The sequence below is a fragment of the Desmodus rotundus genome, chromosome 5, assembly GCF_022682495.2.
Source record: "Desmodus rotundus isolate HL8 chromosome 5, HLdesRot8A.1, whole genome shotgun sequence".
NCBI classification, from domain to species: domain Eukaryota; kingdom Metazoa; phylum Chordata; class Mammalia; order Chiroptera; family Phyllostomidae; genus Desmodus; species Desmodus rotundus.
The window spans coordinates 91,112,555-91,131,429 of record NC_071391.1 but is presented as its reverse complement, the minus strand read 5'-3'; the positions used below and the strand labels follow the sequence as shown (position 1 = coordinate 91,131,429).

The window sequence follows — 18,875 nt, the reverse complement described above, 5'->3', positions numbered from 1 at the left end:
GAACTCCTTTGTAAGTAACTGTATCTCTCTTGCTGCCTTTAAGATTCTTTCTGTTTTTAATGTTTGCTATTTTAATTATGATGTGTCTTGGAGTAGATCTCTTTGGGTTCATGTTGATTGGGACTGTTTGTGCTTCCTGAACTTGTATAACTTTTTTTCACTAGGTTAGGGTTGTTTCTTGTCATTATTTCTTCAAATAGGTTTTCTATCCCTTGCTCCCTTCATTCTCCTTCTAGTACCCCTATAATTACGGGGTATTATTGGATATTGTTATGTTTCATGTTGCCCCAAATTTCCCTTGAACTATCCTTGTTCTTTTTAATTCTTTTTTTCTTTTTGTTGCTCTGACTGGATATTTTTTCTATTTCATCTTTCAAATTGCTTATTTGATCCTCTGCTTCATCCAGCCATCTTTTAATTTCTTCTAGTGTATTCTTCATTTCAGACTTTGTATTGTATATTTCTGACTGGTTCTTCTTCATGGTCTTATGTCTTGTTACATGCTAATGGTCTCACTAAGTTTTTTGAGCATCCTTATATTCATTACTCTGTACTCTATGTCTCAAATTGCTTGTCTCCATTTCATTTAACTTTTTCTAGAGGTTCCTCCTTTCCTTTCATTCGGGTATTGTTTCTTTGTCTTCCCATTTTAACTGCCTATTTGTGTTTGTTTCTATGTATTAGATATAACTACTATGACACCCAGTCCTACCAGGGTGGCTTATGTAGTTGTTATTTGGGACTTAGTGGTGCTGTCTCCTTGATCTTCAGAGCTGGATGCTCTAGCAATGTCCCTAGTATGGGTTTTTGTGGACTCTCCTATTGTAATTGGAACTTGGTTATTGCTGGCTCATTCGTGGGTGGAATCTCCCCTCAGCCTGACTGATTGTGAGGCTCAATCCTAACCACATCACACAAGCTGTTTTGCAGGTGCTGCCAAAACAAAACAAAATAAAATTTTTTAAAAACCTCTAATAACAAAAGAATAAAGCATAAGAAAAGTGAGTAAAGAAAAGAAGAACATGAGAAGAAAAAGGGGGGAATATGAAAGGAAAGAAGGAACAGAAAGAAGAGTAGAAAAACAAAAAGAAAAACAAAAAATATATAAGAAAAGGGAAAAAGATGAAAAGATAGGAAAAAGGGAAGAAAAAATAAATATAAAAGATAAAGGGTGAAAGGAAAAAGAGAAAGAAAATAAAAATAATAAAAAAAGAAAAAATAATGAAAAAGTCCAAAGTGGAATTTGTTCCAACAGAGTTTAGTGCCTGCTGGGATCTTCCCTTAGATCCTACTCTGAAGTTGTCTGAAACTGGCCACTTACTGTGCCTGTTCCAAGCCTTTTGGGAGGTTTTCTATGCGAGCCAGTGTCAGATTATGTCCACATCTGGCACTCAGCAACCTGTTGGAAGCTATAAGCAATTCACAGTTTGTGGCTGGATTTGCTGGGCTTGGCTGTGCATGGGAGGGGCCGGGCTTCTGTTTACCAGCTAGGGCACAGGGGTAGGTCAGCATATGCCCAAGGCACGCCAGGATCCACCTTCCCCTGCCTTCTACTGTCAGTCTTAGTTACTGAAAAGGCTATTTCTGAAAGGGCTTTTGGCAGAATCAGGATAATGGGACCCCTGCATCTCCTGTGAGGGGGAGGTGCAGTTCAAACTTTAGAGAAGATGGTGGGTATGTCCCCTCCCACCTCAGAGCCACACTTCTGTATCAGTATTTTAATGGGTGGGTTGTGTGGGATTCAAGAAGTTAGGGTAGGTAGTATTCCAGAGGGTTGGGTAATTACTTTTCCCCAGGCTGGTGCTCCTGGGTGGGGTGTGCTCCTTTCAGTAAAATGGCTGCTGCAATATCCTGGGAACACCTCCACACAGTGATCCTGGCACTTGCTGTCCCACATATCCAACCTATATCCCATTCCATGCTCTCTTCAGGCGACTTCAGTCCTCACCGCCTTCCTTTTGCCAGAGCCCAGAGTGAGTCTCTCTGAAAAAAAAATCTTGTGCGTTGGCCCTTTAAAAAGTATGACTGTCTCCAGCGGGCTCCATCTCTTCTTAGCATCGAGAAACCACACTGACTTTCACCACTGGATGCTACATGGATAGCTGATCCCAACTCTGGCACTCCAAGCTGGGGAGCCCAGTCTGGAGGTCTAGGCTTCACTCCTCTCAAGGAGAACCTCCCGAGCTATCCCTTCATAACCTCAGCCTGCCACCTATGGGAGTAGGGCTAGCCCCTGTTGCGGTTGCGATCCCACTCTTCCTACCAGTCTAAAGGTGCTTTCTGCCTATCCTTGGTTAAAAGTGTCCTCTTCAGATAGTCTTCAGTTGGTAATTCTGGGTGAATGTTCCCCAATCTACTTTTATTTCGTTTGGTCCTGGGAAGTGGTGTGAGAAAGATCCACCTACTCTGTCACCATCTGGAAACTTCAAGCCTGGCACTGTTGACAGCTGACCTGTGTTGCAGCATAACAGCTTCCAGGTCCCTCCAACTCCAGCACAAGAGGCAACCAACCACAGATCACTTTATAGTTCCCACCACGTGACACACGCTGGGCACTTATGGGGGTTGACCTTAGCCTGCACAAGAGCCCCTCCTTAGAGGCTTCAGAACCAACACACCCTGTGGCTGGCTTCAGACCACACCAGAACAACACTCAATCAGATGTACGTATAACAAATCAGAAGGGTGTATTCAGCTGCCACTATAGTCCTGCTAAAGCAACTCCCATTCCATGGGATCAGCCCTGCCCTTGTACAACTGTTCTGATCTAGTCATGGCCATCCCTTACTGCCAGTCAGCCTAAGGGTCACTCCCACCCACTGATACGCCAAAAGCAATCGAGATGTAACTATAACAGGAGGGCACACACAACCCACACAGGAGACTCTGCGAGAGCACCCAGCTCAGGTGACCAGGGAGACTGTGCAAGTGTGCCTTCAAGGATACCTACTACATAAGGCCACTCTGCCAAGAATGGGAGACATAGCAAATCTACCTAATACATAGACCCAAATACAGGGAGTCAGCCAAAATGTGGAGACAAATAAACATGTTTCAAAAGAAAGAACAGAACAAAAACCCAGAAAAAGAACTAAATAAAATGAAGACAAACAACCTACTAGATAGAACTCTGGTTCAGAACCCAGGTTATAAGGATACTCAGCAATCTGAGAGGCAGAATAGTTGGACTCAGAACTTTAACAAAGAGATAGGATACATAAATAAGGAGATACAGAAGTTAAAGAAGAACCAGTTGGACATGAAGAGTACAATAACAGAAGTGAAGAAAACACTAGAGGAATCAGTATCAGATTAGATGAAGAAAATCATCAAATCTTTGATCTAGAAGAACAAGTAGCAGAAAATATCCAATCAAAACAGTAAAAAGAAAAAAACATTAAAAATAATGGTAGTTTATGGGACCTCTGGGACAACCACCATTGTACCAACATTTGTATCATATACATGCCGGAAGGAAAAGAGGGAGAGCAAAGAACTTAAAACCTGTTTGAAGAAATAGAAACTGAAAACTTCCCTAGCCTGGTGAAGGAAATAGACATGCCAGTCCATGAAGCATAGAAAGAGCCAAAACATGATGAACCCAAAAGAGGCCCATACCAAGACACATCATAATTAAAGTGCGAACGGTAAAAGACAAAGAGAGAATCTTAAACACAACCAAAGAACAGTTAATTATGTCCAAGGGAGCTGCCATTAAGACTGCCAGGTAATTTCTCAACAAACTTTGCAGGCCAGAGAGGGTTGTCATAAAATGTTCAAAGTGATGAAAAGCAAAGACACACAATGAACATCGCTCTACCCAGCAAGGCTATCATTTAGATTCAAAGGAGAGAGAAAGAGCTTTCCAGACAAGTAGAAGCTAAAAGACTTCATCACTAATAAACCAGTAGTATAAGAAATGTTCAAGGGATTTAGGCAAACACTTAGTAAAAGCAGAGAATCAAACAACTATAAAGTTAGTACAAAGTATAAACTGCAACAGTAGGAAGATCATGTGTAATTACAACAATAAAGTGAGGGATACACACGCAGACACACATGAAGTATTAAAAATAATGATAAAAACATACATGTGGAGGGATAAGTAAAAATGGTCATATTAGAATGTGTTAAATTACCATCAGCTTAAAACAGACTTATAAACATAGCTTGGTATATATGAAGCATGTGGTAACCACATAACTAAAAATCTGTAAGAGATATACAATAAAGAAAGAAATGAATCTAAACACTGTAGAAAGTCATCAACATATTAGAGAATAAGAAAGGAACAGAGAGGAACTTCAAAAACCATTAATAAACAGGAAACCATTAATAAAATGGCAATAACTGCATAGATATCAATAATTTAAATGTATTAACTGCTCCAATATATATAGAGTGACTGAATGAATGAAAAAAATAAGACTGGCCCATATAATGCCTACAGACCCATGTCAGATCTAAAGACACAGAGTGAAAAAGTAAAGAAATGGAAAAAGGCATTTCCTGCAAATGGAAATGAAAAAAAAAAAAAAAGCTGGTGTAGCAATACTTACAGAAAATAAAATTTGAAACAAGAGCTATAGCAAGAGCCAAAGAGGGCATTTCATAGTGATAAAGGAATCACTCCAACAAGACACTATGACTGTTGTAAACATCTATGCATCCAACATAGAAGTACCTAAATACATAAAACACATAGTGATGGACATAAACAGAGAAGATGATAGTAAGACAATAATAGTAGGGGACCTTAACCACCCCATTGATATCAATGGATAGGCAATGCAAACAGCAAATTAACAAGGAAATCAGTGGCCTTAAATTGCACATTACATCAAATGTGTCTAATCTGGGTTGATATGTTCATGACATTACAACCCAGAGCAGCAGAATATACATTCTTCTCAGGTGCATAAGGAACAAACTACATGTTAGGCCATAAAACAAGTCTCAATAAATTGAGGAAGGAAATAATATCAATCATTTTCTATGAGAACAATAATACAAAACTAGTAATAACAAGAAAGCTGAAAAACACAAACATGTAGAGGCTAATATGCTACTAAACAATGAATAGATTAACAGTGAAATCAAGGAATATACCAAAAGATACCTTGAAACAAATGAAAATGAAAACATGATGACCAAAAATCTTTGGGGCACTGGCAAAGCAGTTCTAAGATGGACATTTATAGCAATACAAGCCTACCACAAGAAACAAAAAAATCTCAAATAAATAATCTAACTAAACCTGAAGGAACTAAACAAAGAACAAACAAAGCCCAAAGTGAGCAGACGGAAGAAAAAAAAGGATAAGAGCTGAAATAAATGAAATAGAGTTCAATAAAAAAAGAGAAACCATTAATGAAACCAAGACCTGGTTCTTTGAAAAAATAAAATTGATAAACACTTACACAGACTCTTACACTGTCTGCATTACCATCAACAAAGAAAAAAATTAAAAAGAGAAGTAGGGGCCAAGTAAATAAAATCTGGACTGAAAGAGAACTGACAACCTACACCATAAATTCAAAGATTTATAAAGAAATACTACAACAGATTTATTGCCACAAATTGGAAAACCTAGAAGAAATCTGAGGGGAACTCCATCCTGCAGAGTTTTCCTGGTCTCGGATGAAGTGAGTTGGCCTGGACACAATCTGTCTGGCGGGAAAGGGGGTGGTGATTCTCTCTAGTGGAGAATGCTCCCAGCCCTTCCCCGAAATGGCTTTTATTGGGATTGGTATGTGTAGGGGTATACAACATGGATGCATAGCTCATCAATCAATGTCCAAAGGCCGTAGTTACAGAAAACAGATATTATCTATAGATAACAGTTGAAGAAACACAGAGATCTGCCTCAGGTTAGGGTCTGTAAGATGCCAGATGGTCACTAAGGCATGTTACATGAGATGAGTTTACTCCTTATGCTTTGAAATTAAACATCTGGTTTATATCAACAGGGCTATACAGAGCAAAGCAAGCTTCAAAGGGTACAATGCACTCTTCAGACCTGATTGCCCACGGGAACCTTCGGTTCTAGCATCGGGTCATGCCTGCCTCCTGCATTCCCGGTTTTCTCTTTCAAGGCCTAGCTTGTGCAGGGCTACAGTCTCTGATACCACATAAAATGGTCCCCAACATCCCCCCCTTTTTTGTTTGTTATGGCAGATATGGTGGTACGTCTGATGAAGCCTGCTACTTGCTTTTCGCATATACGATCTCTGGAAAACAATTTGTATATACATCTCAAGGCACAAAAGACTACAATGATTAGGAGGCATCCTGTAGCCCCTATGACCCAGATACGCAAATTTAGTCCTTCAAACCAAGTCCTTGGATCAAACCATTGTAAATTGTCATGCAGGGTCTGAAAGACCTTCTGTTCAGAGAGCTGTTTAATGTCCCGGAGTTGTTGATACTGCTCAATTTGAAGTTGATCGATTGGTCTCTTGAGATTAATGGAAAAGGCCCCTCATAAGTGATGTCAGGCCTCCTCCCATGAGTGCTGATTGGAGTCTCACTTCAGGGGGGTAACATAGCTTCGAGAAGCCTGGATCACAAGTGAGCTATTGACAAGTGACAGGGGCATCCTGTCATTCTCCCAGCCATATTACTGCAGACTCTACTGCCAAGAGGCAGGTGAGGATTTCTTCATCAATATGCGTTTGCTGTAACATATCATTAGTAGTGTTAGTGAGCAGAGTGTTTGCTTACTGTGTGGGCTGTTTGGACTGATTCAGTTAATGCTGCTGTAGCTGTGGCAGCAGTGGCAACCATAATAATGGCAGAGACAATGCATGCCATGAGAGTGCCAACAAAGTATTTGACCTGTACTGTTGCTGGAGCTTGGTTGAGGGCAGCGAGACCCCCATGGTCCTGCCATTTTCAGGGAGCATTGACTGGTAGCCCACACTTGGCCATCATCAAATTATGAAGACAGTGGTCAGATTGAGTTGGGTGACATTACTATGAGTTAAGTAGCTAGCGTAAAAGGATCTGTTGGATAGGGTTAAATTATATAAATGAGAGGCATTATCATAGGAGGGCTGAGGTGTCCCAGGCATGGCTAAGAGAAGGCAGGGGTGAGAAGTGCAAACAGTAACTGGCTGGCTCTCATTGGGAAAAACCCCGTAACAACTAAACCCATTGTGTTGTTGATTTGTGTAAGCCAGGTTCCAACACGTCTCTACTGAAAGGGGAGCCCTACCCCGCCATAAGTTTTTACGTCAGGGGCTGGTGTAACTTTCCCCTCTTACTCTTAGTAGTAGAGCTCCTAGTCTAGTTCCTTTACAGGCAAGGGGCTTACAAATACTATTAAACCCTTCCTCAAAGTAGGTGTTATTACATCTAGCTCAAAGACTGGGTCCCTAGTCCTCCCACCAGAGAGGAATACCAAGGATCTCCCCTTTCCTGAGAGGCATCTTGCTACAAGTCTCCCAGTCTCCGTGCACCTTTTCCATGGAACAACTAGGGAAGACGGAACACTCTTGCTGATCTATCTTCTCTATAGTCTGGTTTAGGGTAGACCCTGGGCTACAATAACTCATAATCCCTCAGTACCCTGTAATCTTAGATTATACTGATATGCAGTGCTGCGAAAGCTCATGGGCAGGCATAGACTTCCAGGGATAGTAGTAATGCAAGCGGTAAGGTGTTGACAGGTAAATACTTCCTTCTGGCACCCAGTCCCAATGAATCCCTTGCTCTAACGGTCCTTGAGGGGGGAGCCAGGTACCCCCAGTCCATTCAGTATCATTGGTAGAGAGAGGAGGCTCAGAATGCCACCAGGTATGCAATCAAAACGATGGATCAGGGGTGTGTGCCCAATAAACTGTCTCAGAGGAGGCTAATCCTCCTCCCCCTAGGCTAAGAAGAAGTCAGAGAATGAGTATACTGCATGCTGAATTGGAAGAGATAATGGCTAAAAAGGTGAAAAATTGTGTCTGGGGAGTATCCTCTACACCTGTCTGATTTAACATGCTGTCTGCCTCCTCATTCAATTTTTTGAGACTACCCTGTGTAACATCAGTAGGTGTAGATCGCCTCTCCTGTTGGAGGGGCTGGTAGCCATCCCGTCGGTGCCAGTCCTTCACTTCTAGCATCCTCATCATCTGTACTGTTATTTCCTGGATTGTGGGAGTCCAATGGAACAGAGGTGGGACACAGAGTGGGGTAGCCTTTTCCATGATAGGGCTTCACTCTCTTCACTGGCAGCCACAAGGGTCCTTCTGAAGCAGAGACACAAGCACACCCTCTTCCCCATGTCAACAATTTAGCTGGTCCCTCCCATTTCCCTTCTCCCAAGGGGTCTCTTTACAACACTAAGGGATGGGGCCCCTTATTATCTACCTTTTGTCAATTGAAATTCTGACAAATTCTCAATAGGTGTGTTAAGAGAATTATCACAATTAAGAAAATTGTACATGGCCAGCATTATCAGATTTCTGTGAGAGGTCTCCTGGTTCCCCCTTTTTTGTTTGTTAAGGAGAGTTTTAAAGGTATGATGGGCACATTCAACAATTGCTTGGCCTGTGGGATTATAAGGGATACCTGTTTTGTGTTGAATTCCCCATCTTTGTAGGAAATGTTGAGTAGGTCAGGCTGTATACCCAGTCCGTTATCAGTTTTAATTTGTTGTCTACGGCCTAGATGGCTAAAAGCCTCAAGCCAACGGGCCTGGATGTTCTTACCTGATTTGCCTATAAGGGCGGAAGCGTGTAATGCTCTAGAGAAGGTATCACTAGAGACATTTATAAATTTAAACTTCCCAAAAGAGGGGTAATGGGTGACATTTGTTTGCCAGATTATTTGTGGCTGTAAACCTCTGGGATTAATTCCAATAGAGGGCAATGCCTTACCTAAGGCCTGGCAATCTGGACATTCTTTAATAATTTGTTTGGCCTGAGAACGTGGGAATTTGAACTCTTTGTGAAGTGCATGACTGTTTTGATGAAAAAATTGAAGAGAGTTAACAGCCTTTTGAAAGGTATCTACTATGCTTACTAGAGTGTCAGCTCGGGCATTGCCTTCAGACCTAGGACCAGGGAGGCCTGTATGGGAATGTATATGTGATGGGTTCCCTTCTATCTAGCAAGGTTTGTAAGGTTAAAAATAGACTGAGTGGAGGAGGGTCAATGGACCCCTTAAGGAGAGCCATTCATACAGATGAGAGTGTACACAGTATAACCAGAATCACAAACTAGATTGAAGGGCTCATGAAGCCACTGTAGGAGGGCTATAATGGCTGCTGAGAGCTCAGCTCATTGAGTGGAAACATGACCATAAGAAATACAGTGTTTCTGTTCCTCATTTCTTGCCAGGTGATGGCGGCTTTCCCTGTTTTTCCTGAGCTGTCAATGGAAACAGTCCTTGCTTTGGGAATAGGGGTCTTACTAATTTTTTTCTTTCAAACGAACATTAAGAATTGGGATATTTTGTAATAATTTATCTGAGGGCAGGCTAATTTCTGTTTTGCCAACAAAATCTGTGATGGCACATTGAAATTCCAGAGACTGACTGGACAATTGTAAATAGATTTGGGTAAGCGGGATGTGAATAATAGCTGGATCATGGCCAAAAAGTTGTTGAGTTCTTTCACGTCCTTTAATAATAAGATGGCGTAGAGCTGTAATATTTAAGTGGCAATAGTTCGTCGAGGTTGATGAGAGAGGAATAGCCATTCTCATGCCTAACTGAGGTAATAGTTGACCAGTTAATCCTGTGGGGGTACCTAAAGTGGGAAAGCAGAATAGCCTGATGGGAAATTGGTGGTCAACTCTTGTGAGCTTTCATTGATATGTTAATTGACAAGATCTAGTTCTTAGAGAGCCTGGGGGGATAAAGTTCTGGGGGAATTTAGATCAGAGTCTTCTTTTAAGGTATTGAATAAATGAGTAAGCTGATGAGCAGTAATTCCTAGGCTGGGTTGAATCCAGTTAATAACACCCAGTAGTTGCTGGAGGTTATTAAGGGTTGGGGGTTCTGGTGGATTGATTTGGAGTGTTTGAGGCCAGATTGTCCAGTGAAAAAGAATGTGCCCCAGGTATTTCCATGGCTCACGTTTTTGGACCTTTTCAGAGGTGATAATTAGGCCTGCATGAGATATGGCTTCTTTTAGGTAAACAGGTCTAGGCCAGTATCTCAAAAGGTGGGGCAGCAATTAGAATATTGTCCATATAAAGACACATTATAGAATTAGAGACCTTTCCCAGCCAGGCTCATGAGGTTTGGTGGGCAAAATGTTGACAGATAGTTGGGCTATTTAACATGCCTTGAGGCAGAACCTTCCAGTGGAATCTCTATAATGGTTGAAAGTTGTTAAGAACCGGGACAGAGAAAGCAAATTGCTCTTTGTCCTTTTCAGCCAAAGAGTTGTAAAAAAGCAGTCTTTTAAGTCAATGACTAGAAGTGGCCAATCCTTGGGTAGGTAGGCTGGATTTGGGACTCCAGGTTGGACAGTGTACATTGGTTGGAGTATCTCATTAATTTTTCTAAAATCATGTACAAGCTTCCATTTCCCTGATTTTTTAGGAACTACAAAAATCAGAGTATTCCACGGACTGTTCGATGGCTCAGTATGTCCTGCTTCTAACTGTTGTTGTACTAATTCATGGTTTTTTTCTAACCTCTCCCCTTTTATTGGCCACTGATCAAACCACACAGGTGTGTCTGAAAGCCATGTGAGGGGTAGAGGAGATATTTGAACAGTGGCCACTAGTAAAAAGGCGAGAGGGTGATTTTCATTCCCCACTAAGTAAGAAGGTCTCTTCCCCAAATATTAAGTGGGTCTGGAAGGACATAGGGCTGAATTCACCCTACCTGTCTGTCAGGGCCATAGCACCTGTGTGACTGAGAAACGCCTCCTATGCCAGTTATGGATATGTTGGCCTCTGCTAGCAGCCAATCTGGAGGCCAAAATTGGCTAGAAATGACAGAGACACCTGCTCCCGTATCTAGCAGGCCATGGAAGGTTCTGTGTTTGATTGTTACTTCTAAAAGACGTTTATTTAATTTGATTGAAGCAGTCCAAAAAACAGATTGGTTACCAGTAGTATCAAAGCCTCTTTAACCTTTCTTACTATTTTGAGTATTTGGCACTATATAGGGAAGAAGAAGTAGTTGGGATATACGAGTTTGAGCAGGAACAACATGATATCCAAAGGTTCTGGTCGTAATTTTGATTTCTCCCTGACAATCAGAATCAATTACTCCCAGCTGGACTAAAATCTGCTAAACTCTAGCGGTAATGCTAGATCTTCCTAAAATCAATCCAACAGTGCCCTCAGGTAGTGGTCCCCAATACCCCTGTAGGAGCTACGAGGATTTATCCTGTTCTCTTAAGATGGGCTCCTGGGTAGTAACCAAGTCCAATCCTGTGCTTCCACTTGTGGCGGCACAGAGGTCAGTGACTTGGCATGTTCCTGAGTCCAAAACAATTGGTTGCTGCTGCCTGGAAAACTCCTGTTGGAATTTGGGGCACCAGAGTTCACCGTCTCCCCCCCCCAGCCCCACCCCCAGCCCATTTCCCTGAGGTGGAAGTGGTTTGCCATTTTTATCATATTTGGATCTGCATTGATTGGCCTAAAATTTGCCCTTGCCACATTGTGGGCAGTCTTTACTGGGGGTGGTTTTTCGGTTATTCTGTTGTTTGTTTTGGCACTCCCGATGGGTGTGTCCCAGTCTGCCACAATTAAAGCATTTAATTTCCCACTTTATGGCAGCCGCTAACAACGTGGCTCAATGTGGTTCCATGCCAATGTTTTGGCAAGCCTTGATACATTGACTAGTATTAATGGTGGTTAGTCTGAGAGGATTGAGTACAGCCTTACAATCAGTATTTGCATTTTCATAAGCCAGTTGTAATAAAAGGGTCTCAACTGCTTCCCGACTCTCAACCTGTTTTTGTATTGCTTCTTGTAGTCTATCAACAAAATCTAAGTGAGCCTGTGTGGCTCCTTGCCAAATATTAATGAAGGAGCCTGGCCCCCCGGGCTTTAGCTTCTAGAACTACCTTCAGGGCACAGAGAGCAGCCTGGGAGCATTGGGAGAAAGCTTGAGGGTCCGTTTATACTTGTTATTCAGTGGATTCATATCAATCAGTTCCAAGAAGCATGTTAAGCTGGACTGGGTTTCAGCTTCTGTTCGTCTCAGCCATTTGACGACAGCAGTGGGCATACTGAGTGGGCATAAGTCTCTGTATATTTCAAAAGGCAAAGGTTCATACATTGGCTGCCTGCGCTGTTTAGTGAAAACAGGAAAAGCAGATACAGCTTTCCAGTCTCTGGCTTTCGCAGCCTCTCGGAGACATTGTTGCGTGGCGATAGTAGTCTGGCCAAAGGTCGGAGGTGAATCTAATAGAGGAGGAGGGGGAGGAAGTAGATCTTCAGTGAGTTGCCCCGTAGTGGGGCTGAAGGAGGGCCAGAAAGGAAACCGTCCCCCTCCATTTGCGGCAGTGGGTTTTTATTATTAGGTTAAGCAGCCATGAAAGGTACCTTCTTTTATGTCTAAGCTTTCCTGATTATGAGGGTTTCTAGTATGAATAGGGGCGAGAGTGTTCTAACTAGGCTCCAGGTTAATAAATTCTGATGCCATATAAATAAGGGTCCCGTTTTCCTGATGCCATTTTAGTTTCTGTCCTACTTTTTCCCATACTTCTAAGTCTAAAGAGCCTTTATCTGGGAACCATGGAGGGTAGGTCTTTACCATCTGTAATAAGTTAATTAAATTCAGTTTTTTAACCTGACATCCCTCAGTCTTAAGAAGTTGCTGAAGCAGTTGAAAATATATCTCATGCTCATTAGAAAGCTCTGAACCCATTTTTGTGGCTGGGGTATTTTTAGTTTCGTCTCCCTTCACTTCGGCTCTGCCTATCTCGTTCTGTAAGCTTCTGGCTAATTGCTGGGGAGTAAGATAAATGTTGTGGGTCAAAGTGTGCTGCTTGTGAGGAGGGTTCCCAAGGATGTCATCCCTTGGTCATCCCTGCCTCTCTTAGGTGTCTCAGTTTCCCTCCCAGTCATCTAAAACAGCTAGGAGGGCTCAGAGTGCTGGGTGACCAACCTTTATATCGCATATCCCCGGACAAGCCAAAAGTTGTATTACAGTGATTGGAGTCTCCTGTGAGGCCCCTATACGTCTTGGGGGTTGACCCCAGACACCCCTACTAGGCCCCCACTCACATAGGGACACCCGGAAACTCGGGCCAGAGGGCGGAAATTCGTCTCATCTTTGGAGTCCAGCCAAAACCAGAAGCTCTCATTCAAGTCCTGACTTTTATTTAGCTGATGGTGGCTTCCTAGTATAGCTAAAAGCAAAGGGAGGAGAAGGAAGACTGAAACCAAATGGCTGTAAGAGGTAGTCCTGAAAGAAATTCCCCTGTCGTCTAATACACACTGGCAGTATAACCAAAAGTGCTGGTGCCTTTGTCCCTTAGGTGTGACGAAGGCGCCGAATCCCATCTGTGTAGGTGTGCCTTCCACAGTGAGGGCTTGTAGCCTGTCATCTGATGCAGGTCCCCAATCGAGGGTCCCTGTTCGGGCACCAATTGAGGTGAACTGCGTCCCTGTGGAATTCTCCCAGTCGGGAATGAAATGAGTTGGCCCAGAAACAGTCTGTCTGGCAGAAAAAGGGTGACGATTCCCTCTAGTTGCAGAATGCCCCAAGCCCTTCTCCAAAACGGCTTTTATTGGGATTGGTATGTGTAGGGGTATACAGCATGCATGCATGCATAGCTCATCAATCAATGTCCAAAGGCTGTAGTTATAGAAGACAGATATTATCTATAGATAACAATTGAAGAAACACAGAGATCTGCCTCAGGTTAGGGTCTGTTAGACATACTGACACCAGATGGTCGTTAAGGTGCGTTTCATGAGATAAGGAGTTCAAATCCTGGCGTTCAGTGTTGATTCATATCTACAAATCATTTATGATTACATACTACATACACAAAATGAAGGATAAAAACCATATGATTATCTCAGTAGATGCAGAAAAATCTTTTGACAAAATTCAACATTCATTTATTATAAAAACTCAGCAGTTATGATATAGGGAACATACCTCAACATAAAGGCCATACATGACAAATAAACTGATAACATTCATACTCAATGAAGAAAAACAAAGTTTTTTCTTTAATATCAAGAAAAACAAGAATATCCACTTTCACCACTTTTATTCAACATTGTATTGGAATTGCTAGCCGCAGCAAGCACAATAAAAAGAACTAAAAGGCATCCATTTTGGAAAGGAATAAAGACAACTGTTATTATTTGCAGACGTAAAAGACCAATACTCAGAAAACCCTAAGAAATTGAGGAAACATTTAAGAAGATGCAAATAAAAGTATAGCATGTGCTCTTAGATAGGAAGAATTAACATCACTAAAATGTTTATACTTCTCAAAGCAATCTGTAGATGCAATTGAAATCATATCAAAATAGCAATGTCATTTTTTGCAAAGCTAGAACAAATAATCTTAAAATTTATATGGAACCAAAGACCTTGAGTAGAGGTCTCTATAAAGAGGAACACAATTGGAGGTATCATACTACCTGGCATCAAACTACACTACTGGGCTGTAGTAATCAAAACAAACAGATCAATGGATGAGAGGAGAGTACAGAAATAAACTCATGCCTATTCAATAAAAGGTATTAGGAAAACTGGAAGGATATGTGCAAAAGAATGAAATTGGGTCACACTCTCACACCATATAAAGGAATAAACTCAAAACAGATTAAGGACTTAAATGTAAGATCCCAAACCATAAAACTTTTTGAAGAAAACATAGGTAGTAAACTCTTTGCCATCACTCTTAGTAATAGGATTTTGGATATGTCTCCTCAGGCAAGAAAAAACCAAAAGAAAAAATAAGCAAATGGGACTACGTGAAGCTAAAAAGTTTTTGCATAAGAAAGGGAATAATCAACAAAACAAAACAGCTCACTGAATGGGAGAAAATACTCACCAATGGTACATCCTATAAAGGGTTAATTTTCAAATATATAGGAAAGTCCATACAACTTATCACCAAAAAAACCCCACAAAAAAACCCTAGACACATTTAGATTAAAAATGTGCAGAGGACCTGAATAAACATTTTTCCAGAGAGAACATACAGATGGCTAATATCTATTGATACAGTAACATCTACTGATACGAAAAGTTGCTCAACATCACTAATCATCAGGGACATGCAAATTAAAACTACAGTGAGATGGCTGTCATTATTAACAAACAGCAAATTTTGGAGAGTGTGTGGAAAAAAAGGGAATCCTTGTGTACTGTTAACCACTATGGAAAACACTGTGTTCCTCAAAAAATTAAATACAGATCTACTGTATTACTCAGAAATTTCACTTCTGGATATCTATCTGAAGAAATCCAAAACACTAATTTGAAAAGACAAGCACCCCTGTGTTCATTACAGCATTATGTGCAGTAGCCAAGATATGGAAGAAACCTAAGTGTCTATCAGTAGACGGATAGAGAAGATGTAAACATATACACAATGGAATATTACTTGGCCATAAAAAGAATGAAATCTTGCCATTTGCAACATCGTGGATCTAGAGGGTATTAGGCTAAGTGAAGTAAGTCAAACAGAGAAAGGCAAATACCGTATGTGGAATCAAAACAAACAGTTAAATAGATTTGGACAATAAATAATGGTTGCCAAATGAGAGTGAGATTGGTATGATGGCTGAAAAAGGTGAAGGGGTTAAGAAGTACAAGTTGACAGTTATGAATATTGTCTTGGAAATATTAAATATAGCACAGGGTATATAACCAATATCATTGTAATAACTATATGGTATAAGATAGGTATTGTACTAGACTTATCAGGATGATCATTTCATAAACACATCTATTCACTGTGTTAATACATCTAACACTAATACTACTGTATGTCAACTGTCATTGACAACTAAGAAAAAAAAATTTAAGGGAAACACTGTACACAATCTATCAGAGTGATTTACTCTAATGTAACGACTATTGCTATTTCCTATTGTCTGCCTGATGTCCTCAGAAAGAATTCTTCATCATTTTTTTCATTAGGTTTGATAGCATAGGTTTTGGAGAAAGTCAAAGTGAAGATGAACTATTTGAAAATGACTTAGAGACAGATCCACCCAACTGGCAACAGCTCGTTAGTCGAGAAGTATTATTGGGACTAAAGCCTTGTGAAATCAAAAGACAGGAAGTAATTAATGGTGAGTTTAATTAGTTTTTGTTGTTGTTGTTTACATATAGTGAGTTTTATTAGAGCAGAAAACACCCTGAGCCTTGGCGTTTGCTTCACAGTTTCTGTTTGCCTTTTGTTTTAAACAATGAGGAAATTAAGCTATATAGGTGATCCTTGAACTTTACAACTTGCAAAATCATTAAGATAACATTGCCCTATCACTTTACTTTCAGGCTAAGTTAATTTATGCATAGATTATAAATGAGGATGCTAAGGCTCAGGTGATTGAACAAGTAAAGATCATAGCTGATAAGTGATAGGGAGAAAACTAGGATCCAGGTCTTGCTTTATCCTAATGCAATGCTCTTTATCCAAGCATTTTATGTAATGGAGATGTGACATGAATGCTGTACCCTCTACTATCTTTAGAATATGATTTGAATAAATATCCTCTTGTCCCTGATAACATTAAGACATAGTGGAATTATAAGTCTGACCTCAGAAATGAGGGTTTATAGGCAAATTAGATAACCAAAAGTACTGTTACTTATGAGGAGGGCTCAATTTAAAGGCTATATGATGTTTGGGCTTACAGTTTTCTAATGTTATGGTTGTGATTGGTGAGTGTTATTGAAGAAAGACAGATGAGTTTCAGAGTACACTGTTAAGTTTGAAGTACAAGTTTTGGAGTACACTTAACTTTTAATTATCAAACAGTTATGAATAATAACTTTCATAGTTATTACAACTATATTTAACTATTATTAATAACTATAATAATAATAACTTTTTCATTTGCCATTATTAAATTCTTATAGCTAATATGTAGGAGGGTTCTGTGGAATCAAGAAAATGACTTTGGAGATACCACACAGTTTCTAAACTATAAATAAATATTATATAACTTATTTGCTAGTTAATTTCAGCTGAAGCCTATAGGAATATAGTCGATAATATTGTAATAACTATGTATGGTGTAAGTTAAGTGGTAGACTTTTCATGGAATTGTTCTAAGTAAGGCAACATTTATATTTACCTTTTTTGCTCTTTAGAATTGTTTTATACTGAAAGAGCTCATGTTCGAACACTAAAGGTTCTTGATCAAGTATTCTATCAGCGAGTGTCCCGAGAAGGAATTCTGTCACCTTCAGAGATACGGAAAATTTTTTCAAACTTAGAAGATATTCTTCAACTTCACAGTAAGAGAAATTGACCTTCGTCTTTGTCCCTAACATTTCCAATAGATAGAAGATTGTGAGTATATAGATACCATAACAGTAAAATCTTGTAAGTGTATCCATGTTAGTTTTTCTGAAATTATATATGTGAGTACATCTTTGAATATCCCCTCTCTCCCACATATCAGCCTTTTCTATACAAAGGGTTTACAGAGGACTTAGTATCTAATGTCAGTGTTTAAGATGAAAAACATGAGTAGTCAAAATTACCCTTGAAAATTTCCTGTCAATTACAGTGTATATGTTTTTAAAAACAAATATCCCATATAATACATATGTATAAATGAATTTTGAAAGTAATAATATATAGTATATAACCCCATAAAGGTATCATTTTCAGGAATTTTATTTATTTTTTTTTTGCTTGGAACTCTTGAGTAAATACAGAAAAATTCTTTCTTGCTGGCTTCACTTGGTTAAACTCATCTCAGACTTTCTAGTCAGTACTGTCAGTTCCTCTCTTTATAAGTCACTGTTTCTCTGTGACCCTTAATTTTTCATTTTTCTTTTTTCAGGGATGCCTTTATCACCTTTCAATACCTGCCCACCAGGTTGAAGCCTTTTACTTCTTTGGGGGTGATTTTAGGTTTCACTGGCATGCACTGACAAGTTCAGGCTTGATTATATCCCCTGCCTGTGAACAGACACATTTTGAAAGAAATAATAGAGAGAATAACCTGCACTATTTAAATTTAAATTTAGATGGAGTCATGAAGTTAAGTGAATATTTGGTTTGCCTATCCTGTATGTTATTTGCTAGTTTCACATTGTTTTATGCTTTGCCACCTATTTTTCAGATAGAGCTCATAAATATCTATGAGTAGGGACCCTAAAAAACCTGGAATTTATTTATAAAAAATGTATATTTATTCTTACATCCTAAACTTCAGTCACCTTCAGAGTACTCTCCATTCGATGCCGTACACCTATTGAGATATTTTTTCCACTGCTCAAAACAGTTTTTGAACTTGTCGATTTTGATGCCTTTTACTGCTTCTACCGTTTTTTATTTAACCTCTTCCACATCAGCAAAACGTTTCCCTTTGAGGACTTTCTTCATCAAGGGAAACAGAATGTCACTCAGGGCAAGATCAGATAAATACGGAAGGTAGGGCATAGGGTCATGCTGTTTTTGGTCAAAAACTGCTGAACACCCAGCGCAGAGTGGGCAGATATGCTCCTAAATTACCCATCATGAAATAAGCAAGTGCATTGAAAGTGTTTTCAAAAAAAATTTACTGAAGCCAAACATAGCCTCTCACAACAATGCCAGCTAGTACACTGATACAGATGGGTTCCTAGAACACTCACCTAGAGGGAGAAGCCTGTACTTACAAGGGGCCCACCAGAAGATAATTCTGGTTTTGGGGGGATCCCTCCTTGTGGATGTGTAAGAATTGTTTCCAAACTTATTTTAAGGAGAAGATTTAAATTCTTGG

The 18,875-nt window shown here is 40.1% G+C and overlaps 1 protein-coding gene across 9 annotated transcripts in view; it reads left to right on the top strand.

Annotated features, from left to right (window-relative positions):
* ARHGEF12 (Rho guanine nucleotide exchange factor 12) overlaps nt 1-18,875 on the top strand; it is a 278,370-nt gene that overhangs the window by 213,958 nt on the left and 45,537 nt on the right. For all 9 annotated transcript variants that reach the window (XM_024569579.4, XM_024569576.4, XM_024569577.4 and 6 more), the window contains 2 exons: nt 16,072-16,226; nt 17,251-17,397. In XM_024569579.4, coding sequence (XP_024425347.2) covers nt 16,072-16,226; nt 17,251-17,397 — 302 coding nt within the window. The remainder of the gene's footprint in view (nt 1-16,071; nt 16,227-17,250; nt 17,398-18,875) is intronic.